The 14,911-nt window shown below is 42.2% G+C and overlaps 2 protein-coding genes across 4 annotated transcripts in view; one reads left to right on the forward strand and one right to left on the reverse strand.

Annotated features, from left to right (window-relative positions):
• Positions 1-12,488, forward strand: LOC307047483 (uncharacterized protein). The gene is made up of 13 exons (XM_079694485.1): positions 1-245; positions 1,009-1,128; positions 1,424-1,543; positions 2,181-2,300; positions 2,497-2,616; positions 3,418-3,626; positions 3,761-3,806; positions 8,950-9,083; positions 10,202-10,333; positions 10,410-10,524; positions 10,649-10,783; positions 10,869-10,994; positions 12,097-12,488. Exons 1-13 carry the CDS (start codon positions 59-61, stop codon positions 12,249-12,251), a joined length of 1,719 nt encoding a protein of 572 aa, XP_079550611.1. The 5' UTR covers positions 1-58; the 3' UTR covers positions 12,252-12,488.
• LOC307047482 (uncharacterized protein) overlaps positions 12,299-14,911 on the reverse strand; it is a gene marked incomplete at its 3' end in the record, with an annotated part of 20,983 nt that continues 18,370 nt past the window's right edge. For all 3 annotated transcript variants that reach the window (XM_079694482.1, XM_079694483.1, XM_079694481.1), the window contains one exon: positions 12,299-14,107. In XM_079694482.1, coding sequence (XP_079550608.1) covers positions 14,097-14,107 — 11 coding nt within the window. The remainder of the gene's footprint in view (positions 14,108-14,911) is intronic.

The raw sequence follows: 14,911 nt of genomic DNA on the forward strand, positions 1-14,911 counted from the left end.
CCTCCAGCTCTGCCTCACGTGGCAGGTGCCTTCTTTCTTCTCTGCAGGAGAAACGGTCATGGCTTCGGGTTTCTGTGAGGATTGCTCCAGACTTCTGGAAGAATTCAAATTCCATCTGAGGAAAGTCTGCAGAGAGTTTGAGCGGAAAATAAAACCCATCTTCAGGGAGCTGTGTGAGTGCACGTGCTTCAGTGTCTCACCTGAGCGCAGTTACCTGAGGAGGAAGAGGAGTCTCTCTCTGAACGGTAAGAACACTTTTTCCGTGGATTGTCTTTGTTCTGGACGACAAACACGCCTTTAGTGCTGCAATGTCCCCAAGTGCATTTACTGTATAGCCTAGTTGATATTAGATCAGATATACTTTTAAAAATCCTAATCCTGGGAACGTTTTCTTTGTTATAGCATGTAAACAGGCATTGCACACTAAATAAACACATATACGATAGAAAGATATATATATGGGGTAATTATAGAGAACAATGTAGAAATATAAAAAAGTCAGAAATCACTATAGTTATCTAACATACTAAAACCCAGCTTTTGATAACACTTTAATGATCAATCATTATAAAACATATTATTCTGAAATGGACCAATCTGAACAATGACTACTTTTACTGTCGCTACTTTCACTATATTTTGATGGTAATACTTTTCTGGTTGAGGAACATTTTGAATGCAGGACTTTTACTGTAAAAGAGTATTCCTACACTCTGGTACTTCTACTTTTACTCAAGTACAAGATCTGAGTACTTCTACTTTTACTCAAGTACAAGATCTGAGTACTTCTACTTTTACTCAAGTACAAGATCTGAGTACTTCTACTTTTACTCAAGTACAAGATCTGAGTACTTCTACTTTTACTCAAGTACAAGACCTGAGTACTTCTACTTTTACTCAAGTACAAGACCTGAGTACTTCTACTTTTACTCAAGTACCAGATCTGCTTCTACTTTAACTCAAGTAGCCTACAAGATCTGAGTACTTGTCCCTCCTCTCTTCCTACAGATGAGAAACTTCAGCTCCATGAAGAGGAAAGTCTTCAGACTCTGAGCCGACTCTCAGCTTCAGAGGACATTGAGCTGCAGAAGACAGCGGCCATGTTTTATCTACAGCTCAGTCATCACTGTGAGTAAAGAATCCAAACAGATTTTTATGTTGCTTCACTATCTTCTTCTTTATAGCAATGGTTTACAGATAAGTGGAGCAGGTAATGAGAAGTGTGTTTGCTCTCCTCTGAAGAGATAAGCTCTAACGGACAGCGCGGTTATTATGCAAATTATCAACTGTCATTTTCTTTCTAGGGATGGCAGATAATTCCCTGCATGTGTTGGCTTAAGTGCCGTTATTCACAGTACTAGTATCCCAACAACTCTGCTTCTTCACCCACAATAACCAGTGTTTCCTGCTCTGTGTGTTTCAGTGAACTCTCCTCTACCAGACGCATTGCTGGAGCCGGTCATGAACTTACTGCTATCATCTGACCTGGATGTTCAGAAGACCATCTCTCTGTCTTTAGTCAATCTGTTAGTGAAGAACAACGGTGAGAGATACAAAATCACAAGGTGTTTTAAAGAGTCCTCTCTAAAGAGTCCTCTCTTGCTGATGTTCAGGTGTATATCAGTATGTAGTGTCTCTACTTTAAAGAGTCCTCTCCTGCTGATGTTCAGGTGTATATCAGTATGTAGTGTCTCTACTTTAAAGAGTCCTCTCCTGCTGATGTTCAGGTTCATATCAGTATGTAGTGACTCTACTTTAAAGAGTCATCTCCTGCTGATGTTCAGGTGTATATCAGTATGTAGTGTCTCTACTTTAAAGAGTCCTCCTGCTGATGTTCAGGTGTATATCAGTATGTAGTGTCTCTACTTTAAAGAGTTCTCTCCTGCTGATGTTCAGGTGTATATCAGTATGTAGTGTCTCTACTTTAAAGAGTCCTCTCCTGCTGATGTTCAGGTGTATTAAGTACTACTGTAGTAAGTAGTGTCTCTACTGTGACATGTCTGTCTCTGATTGGTTAGCTGGCCCGGCTCTCTTGTTATTGGTCAACATCTTAGAGATGTCCCCCTCATGGAATCATGTTTTTAATATTGCTTTTTTAAATCTAATTGTTATCCACAATCACTTCTTAAATTGACCCAATGAATAGGGTCATAATAACCGTGCATTAACTCTGGTGTCAGTGTGCAGAGCCTCTGTGGTTGAGATGGGGATGCTGGTTCCGCTTCTGGATCTGATCCGGTCCGGAGACTCCAGCGCTCAGAGCCACTCCTGCGCCTGCGTCTGCCTCCTCGCCTCCTCAGGTGGGTGCAGAAGGATTTAAGGTCTTTAAATTGTTTAATAATTATTATTATCTCGGTATCTGGCTGTTACATATTTTTACAGATATTTTTATTGTGGGAAGCAGTATGTCGATCTCTCTGTCTGTACACACAAACTGAACGATTGACAATAAAGTTCACTTTGACTTTTGAAAGTTGAACATGTTTTTTCGTGCAGAGTCGAACAGAGAGGCTGTCATGTTGGAGGGAGTGAAGCCTCTGCTGGCTTTAGCCAAATCCTACGACCCTCGAGAGCAGCAGGTTGCCTCCTGGGCTCTGCTGCACCTCACACACTCAGGTGGGTCACTTCCTTTAAAGGTCCCCTATTATACTGTCTTTCATCAATATATTACAGGTCCCAGATATATACAGAGCCTGTCTCTGAAGTGTTTGGCTCCAAATACCAAACAGATCATTGCAGCATCCCATAATCCCCTCTGTTTCCAAAGTGCTGATTCTCTGTCTGTTGCTTTAGATGAAAATAAGGAGCCCCTCCCCACGCCCCCCTGAGAGAGATTTGGTAAAATGAACACAATGGTGCTCTAGGAGGAGATTCAGGTGATCTTGTGGTTACACAAGACAAAACATCGTTATAACATCATAAAGTGGACGAGACATGAAGAGGAGGGGACACATGTTGATGAAGAAGAGACATGAAGAAGAGGGGACACATGTTGATGTAGAAGAGACATGGAAAAGAGGGGACACATGTTGATGTAGAAGAGACATGGAGAAGAGGGGACACATGTTGATGTAGAAGAGACATGGAGAAGAGGGGACACATGTTGATGTAGAAGAGACATGAAGAAGAGGGGACACATGTTGATGTAAAAGAGACATGGAGAAGAGGGGACACATGTTGATGAAGAAGAGACATGAAGAAGAGGGGACACATGTTGATGTAGAAGAGACATGAAGAAGAGGGGACACATGTTGATGTAGAAGAGACATGAACAAGTGAATTTTGTATAATAGGTGACCTTTAAATCCTCACATATTTAACAAAAGCAGATGTTTTTTTCTGGTGTTATGCTCCCCTCTCTCTCTCTCTGTCTCTCTCTCTGTCTCTGTCTCTGTCTCTGTCTCTCTCTCTCTCCAGATTGGTCCAGGAGGCTGCTGGGTGATGCAGGGGGTTTCCCGGTTCTGGTTCTGCTGCTGCAGGGCTCAGACTCAGAGGTCCAGTTCTACAGCTGCTCCGCCCTCTGCAACATCTCTTCTGCTCTGGAGCTCCTCCCGAAGCTGCTGAGCATGGGGAGTCACTTCCTGTTGAAGTCCCTGCTGACGCTCGCCTCCTCCTCCGTGCAAAAGGTAACGTTGAGTTTCTCCTTCCTGATTACAATTTGCAATTCTTATGTATATCTGTAAATGATATCATATGCATACAGTATATTATAGACCTGCTACGGCAACATTTTTATAAATTGTGTTTTGTTGTTGTTTAGAACTCCATGCAGGCGTGCAGATGCCTTCAGACTCTCTCACAGAATGGTAAATATTTTCCCATTACTCTTTGCTGATGCTATTACGCATTTAAATAACACTAAGTGCATGTAACCATGAAGATGCAAACTCAAAAAGTTTCTATACTAGATGTGAGAAAATGAATATAATTACATTTTTACCACTGAAGATAGTACTTGTGTATTTTTAACTAAAGTCATTTTTTTAAATTCCCATAATATTTGTATTTTGCGTGGACTGTGACATGTTGTGTGGAGTGTTTTTCGAGCAAGGCAAGTTTATTTATAGAGCACCTTTCAACACAAGGCAATTCAAAGTGCTCTCCAAAAAACAAAACAAGCTAATCTAGAATAACACAGATATAAAATACATGAATAAAAGTTACAGTGCAGTTTAAGAGATGTGAATAGTTCAATTATAAGCAGGGTCAAAAAGAAAAGTCTTCAGCCTGGATTTAAAAGTAGTCAGTGTTTCAGCGGACCTGCAGGTTTCTGGGAGTTTGTTCCAGATATTTGGAGCATAATAACTGAACTGCTCCATGTTTAGTTCTGACTCTGGGGACAGAAGAGTGAACCGTACTTTAACAACAAACTCCTCCTTGGGATTTTATTCAATGGTATTCAAATCTTGACCGTAGCATCTCAAGACCTGGGGGATGAAAAGTTAGTGTGCTATGTGATCCCTTTCCATGGAAGGTGATTATCTCCTAACGCCAGCTGACAGGCTCCTAACGGCCCCAAACGTCACATGATGGTTAATGCTTCGGCCCTGAACAGCTCATCTCCAAATCTGAGGTCTCATCATGTGCCGAGACACGATATTGCTGACACCAATGGACACGGTCCGATCGCCACCACATGTCACATGTAATCACCGGTCCATGCCTCAAAACATCTACATGACAACAGAATGATGTCGAAGTCTTTACGTTTGGTGTCAATGATGATGAAGTCCAAGCTATGTAACATGAATGGCATGTCCCCCAAAGAGTTTATGGAAATCAGAAACAGTCATAATTGTCTATGATAAAGTGTGTAGCCATGATAGAGGCACTCAGAGACTTAATGTCCCCTTTAAACCCACCGTATGTAATCCCACAGCCGTTACGGCATACTATAATGTACTGTATTATAAACACTTTGTAATCTAGAGCCTTGGCTATTAATCTTAATATTATAATATCATATTTTCCAGTGTTCCCTAAGTGATATACTTAAGTATAAAATAAAAGTACTTAAGTATTTCCATCTTATTCATCTTTATACTTTTCTAAATCACTTCATCTCCCAGGTCAATATTTTACTTTTTAATCAGTTACGTTTTTCTCACAGCTTTAGTGACTTCTTTTAGATATACTGTACGATGTGTACTAACCCTAACCCTAACCCTAAACATACCATAATTAGGTGATTTTAAATGTGAGTTTTCATTAACTTGTGTCTGTTAGTGGGTTTAGAAATCTTCCTACTTCTCAAGATAAATAAACTATTTGTTAGTGAAACCCTGACAGCGATGATTTTTTACCAAAGTTTTGATGATAATAATTACGCATTTCTATTTAAGTGAGGTTTTAAATGTTTGTGTTGTTGAATTAAAATCACATCACATAAGGCATATATACATTTTCAGTTTTTATTTTACTCTATTGAGGTGAGTGACACCATGTTTCAGTCAATACAATTACATTTTCCGCTCTTCACCTACACATTTTGAGTATTAAAGTCCCAGAATATTTGACCAGCTTCTACGAACACATTTAAAAAATATAAACATATAATGGAATTTAATGAGTACAGTGAGACAAATATAAAAACACAATTTTATATTTCATACCATGGGTTGTTTTATTTATGAAAGTGCTTTAGTAACCAAAATGTGATACAGTAAATCATGTATACTGTATATGTTTACACAGTGAGGCACACACGTACTGTAAAAAGATAGATTTGAATTTTTATTTTATTTTTAAATCAAATCTTTCTAATCCTAATTTTAATCCCTGGTTCTAAGGGACATGTAGATGTCGTGATGGGTTGACAGCATGTCGAGGGTAACATCGTATGTATATCCTTCGTTCCATCTCTTCTTCCATTCTTTCCAACTCAGTTTACAATTCGTGAAGAAACAGCTGAACAGTACCAAACAGGAAATACGTGGTGCTGTCGGCCGGGTGCTGACCAATCACGAAAGCGTAATTTCTTAACTGGCAGCAAAAACAACCAATCACAGCGGTTCTTCTCTGGCTGGCTCTGTCCAATCAGAAACAAGAAGTGTTCTCCCTAAAGGAATAACCTTTCCGTAAAATGGGAAATGCTGTAGTGTTTTCTGAAATGTTGTTTTGACTTGCACTTCAGGAACACCGTATGAGGGGGAAGATACAATAATACATTATATTTATATAGCGCTTTTCTTGAATTCAAAGACGCTTTGGAGTGAGGTAAATGGAGGAGGGACTTATTGTTGATTTTTTTTTTTATCCTTATTAATAGGGATTTCTGGAAAACCTGAGCTCCAGGAGAAAACCCTATCAGAGCAAAAAAGGAAGGAGGGAGGGTGTGAGGTAGGAGGTAGGAGGTGAGGGAAATGGAGGGAGGGAGTAACGGCCCGTCTACACTACAGGCATGAAAAAATCTTGAAGCTAGGCGTGTCTGAAGCTTGGCGATTTTTTGCGAGCAACCAATCACATGAATCTCCCGCCCCCGACATACAAAGCAATAGCAATGTTAAAACGAAGTAAACTGGATATAAACTCTCCAAACAGGCGAAAAAACTATCAGTTTCACCCACTGTCTCTGCCACCTCCCTCCATGCCTGGTTCCTCCGGTTTGTATCCCGGTAAATAGTTCCGGTCGTAAAGAACCGGGTGATTTGCTACCGTAATATCTCGTTTGGAATATGAGGAAATGAACTGCGGTCTGGCTCTCCCAGCTTGTACGCGGTTTGATTGGCTGAGCTTGCACTGGCGGGATTTGCATAAACGGAATTTGATTGGCTGATGCCAAGCATCGAGCCTCAAAAGTTGAACATTGTTCAAAAGTTGAACATTGTTCAACTTTTGATGCCGATAGATGCTCGTGATGCTTGCAAAGCCATGCCATGCTCCCCACAATGCAGTTCGGCGAAGATTACAAATCTTCTACGTCACCCCATTCAAGTGAATGGGCGAAGCGTTGAAAGCATTTTTTGATGCCTGTAGTGTAGACGTACCGTTACTGTTGTCTAGCTGGAGCTGAATCACCAGAAGCTTCCTCCATCTTCTCTGAGGAGGTGTTTCTCGCGTCTTTGACTTTCTTCCTCATCTCCTTCTCTTGCATCTTGCTTATCATTTTCTGCAAGGCCACGTCTCTATCCTCAGTCTCCCCCCTCCTGCGAGAGAAGAAGCCTCTGCTCTTATTCTTTGTGTGAAGACAGAGGTCTTCCAGAAGTTTATTTTCCTCCTCCATCTTTTTCTCAGTCGTGGCCCAGCTCAGTCTTCTGAGCCAGGTCGTCCCTCTGCTCCTCCACCTGTTTCAGTTGTGTCTCCATGAAGCTTGGTCTCCATGCTCTGGTGCTTCTGGTCCAGGTCGTCCTTCTTCTGAGTCACCTCGTTTAGTTTGGTCTGCACCAAATTAACCTTGGTCTCCCAGCTCTCCTGGTTCTGGGCCCGGTCTTTGGAGAGCTTCTTCTTCTGCTCTTCCAATTGGTTTTCCAACTGCTTGACATCCGTCTCCTCCTTGCGTTGGACAAACTGCTCCCAGTTCAGTTACCTTGGCCATGTCGTTCTTTTCCTGAGTCACCTCATTTAGTGTTGTCTCCATCTGTTGCTTCTCAGTCTCCCAGGTGTGATTGTTATTCTTATTGTGTGTCGATCTGATCCAGGAGCAGCTGATGGATCCTGACTGTGTGTTGTTGTGTGTAGATCTGATCCAGGAGCAGCTGATGGATCTGGACTGTGTGTTGTTGTGTGTAGATCTGATCCAGGAGCAGCTGATGGATCTGGACTGTGTGTTGTTGTGTGTAGATCTGATCCAGGAGCAGCTGATGGATCCGGACTGTGTGTTGTTGTGTGTCGATCTGATCCAGGAGCAGCTGATGGATCCGGACTGTGTGTTGTTGTGTGTAGATCTGATCCAGGAGCAGCTGATGGATCCGGACTGTGTGTTGTTGTGTGTCGATCTGATCCAGGAGCAGCTGATGGATCCGGACTGTGTGTTGTTGTGTGTAGATCTGATCCAGGAGCAGCTGATGGATCTGGACTGTGTGTTATTGTGTGTAGATCTGATCCAGGAGCAGCTGATGGATCCGGACTGTGTGTTGTTGTGTGTCGATCTGATCCAGGAGCAGCTGATGGATCCGGACTGTGTGTTGTTGTGTGTAGATCTGATCCAGGAGCAGCTGATGGATCTGGACTGTGTGTTATTGTGTGTAGATCTGATCCAGGAGCAGCTGATGGATCTGGACTTTTTGTTGTTGTGTGTAGATCTGATCCAGGAGCAGCTGATGGATCTGGACTGTGTGTTGTTGTGTGTAGATCTGATCCAGGAGCAGCTGATGGAGCTGGACTGTATGTTGTTGTGTGTAGATCTGATCCAGGAGCAGCTGATGGATCCGGACTGTGTGTTGTTGTGTGTAGATCTGATCCAGGAGCAGCTGATGGATCTGGACTGTGTGTTGTTGTGTGTAGATCTGATCCAGGAGCAGCTGATGGATCTGGACTGTGTGTTTTTGTGTGTCGATCTGATCCAGGAGCAGCTGATGGATCCGGACTGTGTGTTGTTGTGTGTAGATCTGATCCAGGAGCAGCTGATGGATCCGGACTGTATGTTGTTGTGTGTCGATCTGATCCAGGAGCAGCTGATGGATCCGGACTGTGTGTTGTTGTGTGTAGATCTGATCCAGGAGCAGCTGATGGATCTGGACTGTGTGTTGTTGTATGTAGATCTGATCCAGGAGCAGCTGATGGATCTGGACTTTTTGTTGTTGTGTGTAGATCTGATCCAGGAGCAGCTGATGGATCTGGACTGTGTGTTGTTGTGTGTAGATCTGATCCAGGAGCAGCTGATGGATCTGGACTTGTTGTTGTTGTTTGTAGATCTGATCCAGGAGCAGCTGATGGAGCTGGACTGTATGTTGTTGTGTGTAGATCTGATCCAGGAGCAGCTGATGGATCTGGAATTTTTGTTGTGTGTAGATCTGATCCAGGAGCAGCTGATGGATCTGGACTGCTTGTTGCCTCTGCAGTCGCTGCTGAAGACGTCCTCTACTGAGTGGAGAGAGTCGGCCGTCACACTGCTGTCTGCGCTGACTTCACACACACCGAACAAAGTGAGATTTCCTCCACAGCGGGATTTTAATAATAATCATTGGTAAACATTAGTGGTGTGTGTCAGCTGTGAAGGGGTTGGATCAAGGATTAATAACGACACAATGGGCTTCTGACATGAACGCCCCCTACCTAAGAACCACAGATTCAAGACATTTCTTTTATGTCTTTGTAGATTTTTGGCGACTCCTTGTGGTGGCTTAGTGTCTCTTTTTTGTCATATCCTGTCTTTTCTGTTGTTTTAGTCTCTGTTTGGTCATTCTGCGTCATATTCTATGCCTCTTTTTAGAGTTTGTATGTCTCTGTTGGTTGTGTTGTGTCTCTTAGTAGACATTTTTTGCCTCTTTGTGACTTTTCGTTGTTGTTTTGTCTCATTTCGGTGTTTCTGCATCTCTTTGCAGTCGTTTAGTTTCTCTTGGACTTTTTATGTTACTTTTTGGTTGTTTTGCATATCTTTGTAGAACCTTGTCCTCCTTTGGGATCATATTCTTTCTTTCGTTGTTGTTTTGGTCTGTGTCACTAGTTTTTGCATCTTTTCTCGGACATTCTGAGTCTTTTCTAGACATTTCTTTCACTTTTGTTGTCTTGTTTCTTGTTTCAGTCTCTAGTAATTTTGAGTGTCTATTTGGTGATTTGACATGTCCATGTAGACATGTGGTTTTCCTAATTAGTTGTATTCTCTCTCTTCTTTCTTTTGTGTTTCTGTATCCATCTATTTTTGGTCAGGTTTTGCATCTTTTTGTATGTATTCTTATCATTTAGTGTCCCTTAGTGACTTACCAACAAGAAATGTGAGCAATAGCTTCAAGCAGAGGCAATTCCAAAGGCCAAGGATATTTTTTCGCCGGACATTCCTTCATGACCTTGAACTAGTAATCAGTAGATGTTGGAGGTGTGTGGCGCAGTGGGTTGTGAGTTGGTGTTCAGATCAGGGGGTCACAGGTTCAAACCCCACTGCAGTCAGCATGTCGCCCCAAATTGCTCCTGTGGGGATTGTCCACAGTATGTAAGTCACTTTGGATTAAAGCGTCTAACAAGTGACATGTATTGTAATGTAATAATCAATCAAAACCAAAATGTACTGCTCTGTTTTGATAATATCTCCCTGGTTTGTTTGCAGGCCGTCCTGGTGAGCGAGGGTCTGCTGGAGGAAGTGGGTCAGCTGCTTCTTCATCCCACATGCAGCTCCGTCATCATCACACACAGCTGCAGGATCATCACTGACCTGAGCAGCTGCAGCGAGGGTCAGCAGGTAAAACAAACTCAGGATTTAACGTCTGCAGTGAATACACAACGCGCCCGTGTATAATCCCGTCTTTGTTATCCAGGCTGGGATGGAGGCCAGCTGTTTGTCAGGACTCCTCAGGGCTCTTCTGTCTCCGTCTCTGACTGATGACACTTTAAGGCATCTGACGTCATGCTTGCAAAACCTCATGACACAACGTGAGGGACCTGGACTCAAACTAGCATTAGTCTGTTCTGTTTTGCTCTTTCTCTGTGGAATAAAACTCAAAGACATCCTTTATCTGTTTTGTAATTAGCCATAATCCTTCACTTTCTTTTTCAGATCCACTTAAGTCTGAGTTGTCGGTCATGATAACATCAGAGCACGTTTCCAGACTTGTGAAGTTATCGGGAAAATCACAAAATCCCCAGTTATCGTACAACAGTGCGGCCGTCATCAGCAGACTGGAAATGACAGGTAATGTTCTGTGAAAGCATGACTACCTGATGGAAGTAAACAGATTGGGTTTATGAAACTGTGTGTCTTCATACTCTGCATCCAGGAGGGACGGTCCAGCTGCTGAAGCCTCACTACGTCACCGTGTTGGAGTACGTGTCGGTGTTTCTCAAAAATAAAGATTTAAAGTTCCAGCAGCTTGGCTTAGTGACGATATCCAACCTCAAGACAGGTTTGTATTGGTTCTACCCTAGGGCGTCACTTTGTGTTGAAGTGTCTCTTTTGGACTGTCATGTGTTTTACTGGTTTCTAATCCGGTCTCTTTTTGGTTGTTTTGCACTCTTAATCCTCCTTGTGGTCATTTTCTCTTTCATTTTTGGTATTTTGTTAATTGTTTTGTCCCTTTTTAGTAGTTTTGCATTTCTTTTTGTTATTATATTCCCTTTTCCTACTTCTGTCTTGTTTTGGCCTTTTTGGTAAACCTTTAAAGGTCCCATGTCATGGCCATTTCTACTGATCATAATTCCATTGTTGAGGTCTACTAGAATAGATCTATATTGTGCAATGTACCAAACTCTCATTGGTTTCTCATACAGCATCTCTGTATAGTGTATTCACTCTCTGTCCTACACTGTGTGTGTGTGTGTGTGTGTGTGTGTGTGTGTGTGTGTGTGTGTGTGTGTGTGTGTGTGTGTGTGTGTGTGTGTGTGTGTGTGTGTGTGTGTGTGTGTGTGTGTGTGTGTGTGTGTGTGTGTGTGTGTGTGTGTGTGTGTGTGTGTGTGTGTGGATTGGTCAATTTGGACCAATCCACGGAGGGGTCGTCGTTACGTCACTTGGTTCCCGGAAGAAAAAAAATTGAAAAAGAAAATGTCCAACGAGGCGTTCTGGGGCAGCACAGACAGGTCTTCTCTGTGTTAGAGTTTTACTCACTACAGGGTGTACTTTGAGGGTTAGTGACTCTGCAGACTGTTTACATGCAGAAGAAGCTTCATCACACACAAGGGGACGGGTGATAACCGGAAAAGCATGACATGGGAACTTTAATAATCAGTAGGCTAGGGTTTTCCCCTTTTCTCTGTTACTTTTTGTAAATGTGTTTCTCCTATATTTTTAAATTGTCTGCTGTTCGAAACAACCTTTCTAAAAGCGTCCTCATTATTTAGTGAACATTTCTTGATCCATTTTGAACAGTCGTGGGGACAAGATCCACCAAAAGCAACTCAAAGTACTGCAGCCATTCACACCCTCTTATCATTGTAGATATTGTTAACAAATGAATCACTACCAGGCCTTGAGATCCAGGAGGTTTGAGTCTTCTGTGTGTTTCCCTGCAGACGGAGACTTCTCCTCTCTGTTGTCTGGCGGCGAGGTGGAGGATCAGCTCCGGACGGTTCATGATCAGACGGAGGAAACCAGACGGCTGCTGCAGACGATCCAGCCTCTCTCTCCATCTCCTGTTCACCCTTTACTGCCTCGACACAAACACTGAGAGACGAGCACTGAGCGCAGCACTGAAGAAGAAGCAGCTTTTCTCCATCATGTTCTAAAGTGTTTATTTATTAGTTTTTATGCTTACAGTCAACAACAAATTAAGTGAAAAACAAGGCAGAGAAGCGGCATAGTATCAACTCTTAACACGTGATAGTTACAAGCAATCGGATATTTAGGATTGGATACATTTGTTTTTTATATATGCTTTTCTTATAATAAACTCACTTAAACTCTACGGCTCCAAACGTTGCTTTGTAAAGCGATTGCGCGCGATATCAAACAGAGAAGACTGTTAGTGCAATAAAGGCTCTGTGCATCGAGTTCTCTAAAACAACACTCACTAAAACTGAAGCAAAGTCTTTGGAAACTAAGTTCCTTAGCAGCTTTGAAATATGTGATTGCTATCCGTCACAAAATCATCAGGTAGGAGAGGAATTGACACAGGTACAATTTAACTCTTGTGTGCTAACTTCATAGCACTAATCTAATCTAACAGTGGCAAACTGAGGAAGGGAAAGTACTTAGACACATCAGGAATAAGCAAAAAGCATAGGCCTATGGCTAACATGATTGTAAGAAGAGCTATTCCAACCCAGTCTCATAAAAAAACGTGTAATAACTACGTTGGTCCACAACTTGGGACCATACTTGTCAGCCCTCGCGATTTTCGCGGGAGACTCCCGATTTCATTGCCCTCTCCCGGTTTCCTCCCGGGGTCATATTTCTCCCGCATTTCTCCCGATTTCTGACAAAATCAGATTTACACACGACTGTTTCCACTCGGACTTTAATACAGCTACACCATTGTTTGGTTTCCATGGTAACACGTCTCTTTAGCAGCGCGCGCAACTCAAAGTCTGAGAGGGTGAGGAAGATATTCACAGAAAACAGAACAAGAATCGACAACTACTCTACTCTCTGCTCACTCCTTGCCTGCCCACACATATGCTCCATCAAGGACGGTGCTACAGGCCGCAAGGCAGTGCACTTACAACTACAATAAGCATGTTAATGTTAATCTAACAGCTCCGGCGATCCAAAAGCACCCCCTCCCCCCCCCCCATTTTGGAATGCTCCCGATTTCTGAGGTCTAAAGGTTGGCAAGTATGCTTGGGACGTAGTATTTCTATGTCACATGATCTTCAAATTTCTCCCCGCAGAAAAAAAAAACATGGCCGAACTTCGTTTTATTCTCGGTGGGAAATGCCTGTTTTAAAGTTAGTTTGGCCATTAAAATGCGTTTTGATGTCATTTGATGCGAGAAATATGAGTTGTTATTTCAGATTATGTGTGCAGTGGATGTACATGATCTTTAGTTTGCTAGTTATTACGAAGATTACTTCAGGAAATTGTGTCTATACAACGTTTTCATTGTTACCAAGGTGGATGTTGTCACGTGACATAGACGCCAGCCATTGGAATGAATGGTGAAAAAAACCGTAGGGATCTTACAATTTCAGAGGCGTTTTTGTAGAAATACTACGTCCTACGTTGTGGACCAACGTAGTTATTACACGTTTTTTTTATGAGACTGGGTTGGCTATTCCTATTACTTCACACACTCTCCATCATCTCCACTGTCTACATCTACTGTACTGGTTTTTGGATAGTGGTTATTACTGTATATGTTCTGCACTGAAAGGAAGCAGTAAATAACTTGCCCAGTATTTGTGCCACTGGTTACACACACAGAAAAAGTGAAGCTGACGTCTCAGTGAGAGGCGAGGCTGGAATCTTGCATGCTCACGCTTACATTTCAGTGTGCAGAAACATGGCTGAGCTGCAGGAACTCACGGAGAAAACACAGCTCTCCAATAAAGTGTGTGAACGTCTGTGCAGCCGCTCAGATGACCTCTGCGGGGACACACAAAAAGATATTCAATAAGAACATGTATGATCCATGTTGAGACTTTCCATTCGGGGGATATACAGGGAAAGGAGAGGCTGTCCACACAACATGGAGCTTTACTTTGAACACTGTCAGGTGTTGTGTGACGAAGACTTAGTGAGATAACATTTTGCATTAATAATAACTTGTAACAATTTTGGTAGAAAACGTACTGATATTTATTTTCTTTTAGTAGTTTAAGTAGTATCTTATAGTTATTTCTGTAAGATCTGACCAATAGTGAACTTTTTGTTTTAGTTCTGCGATTAAAGTCTTATAAAAATGAAATCACATGTGGCTCTAATCCTCTAATTAATGATGGTGTTGAAACAAATGGACAACTGTTTGAATCAAGTCGTTAGCGGACCGCTTGAGATGCAATTTGGATGGAATGAATCTGCCGTGACGTTGTAATTTACTCTCAATAAACCCGTGTTCAAGTTGGACATGTCCCTGGGGGTCTTCACTAAGTCAGAACCAAAATACCCTGCAGACTGCAAGTGTCCTAGGATCTTTGTACGTTGGATAAACTCTGACATTACATGCTTTTGGCCAGGGGTGTCAAACTCTATTTCACCGTGGGCCACATTAGCATTATGGTTGCACTCAATGGGCCGGTTGTTGTTACTTTAAGACTATATAAATATATATAAAATAATATATATTACATGATTGCCTCTGCATTGGATTATTATCGAATAGGGTAATAACTTCATAATGAACTACGTCTGAAAGCAGAAGTCTAGGGCAAATAATTGCAAGTCTCTGCA

Source organism: Notothenia rossii, assembly GCF_949606895.1.
Source record: "Notothenia rossii genome assembly, chromosome: 7".
Taxonomy (NCBI): domain Eukaryota; kingdom Metazoa; phylum Chordata; class Actinopteri; order Perciformes; family Nototheniidae; genus Notothenia; species Notothenia rossii.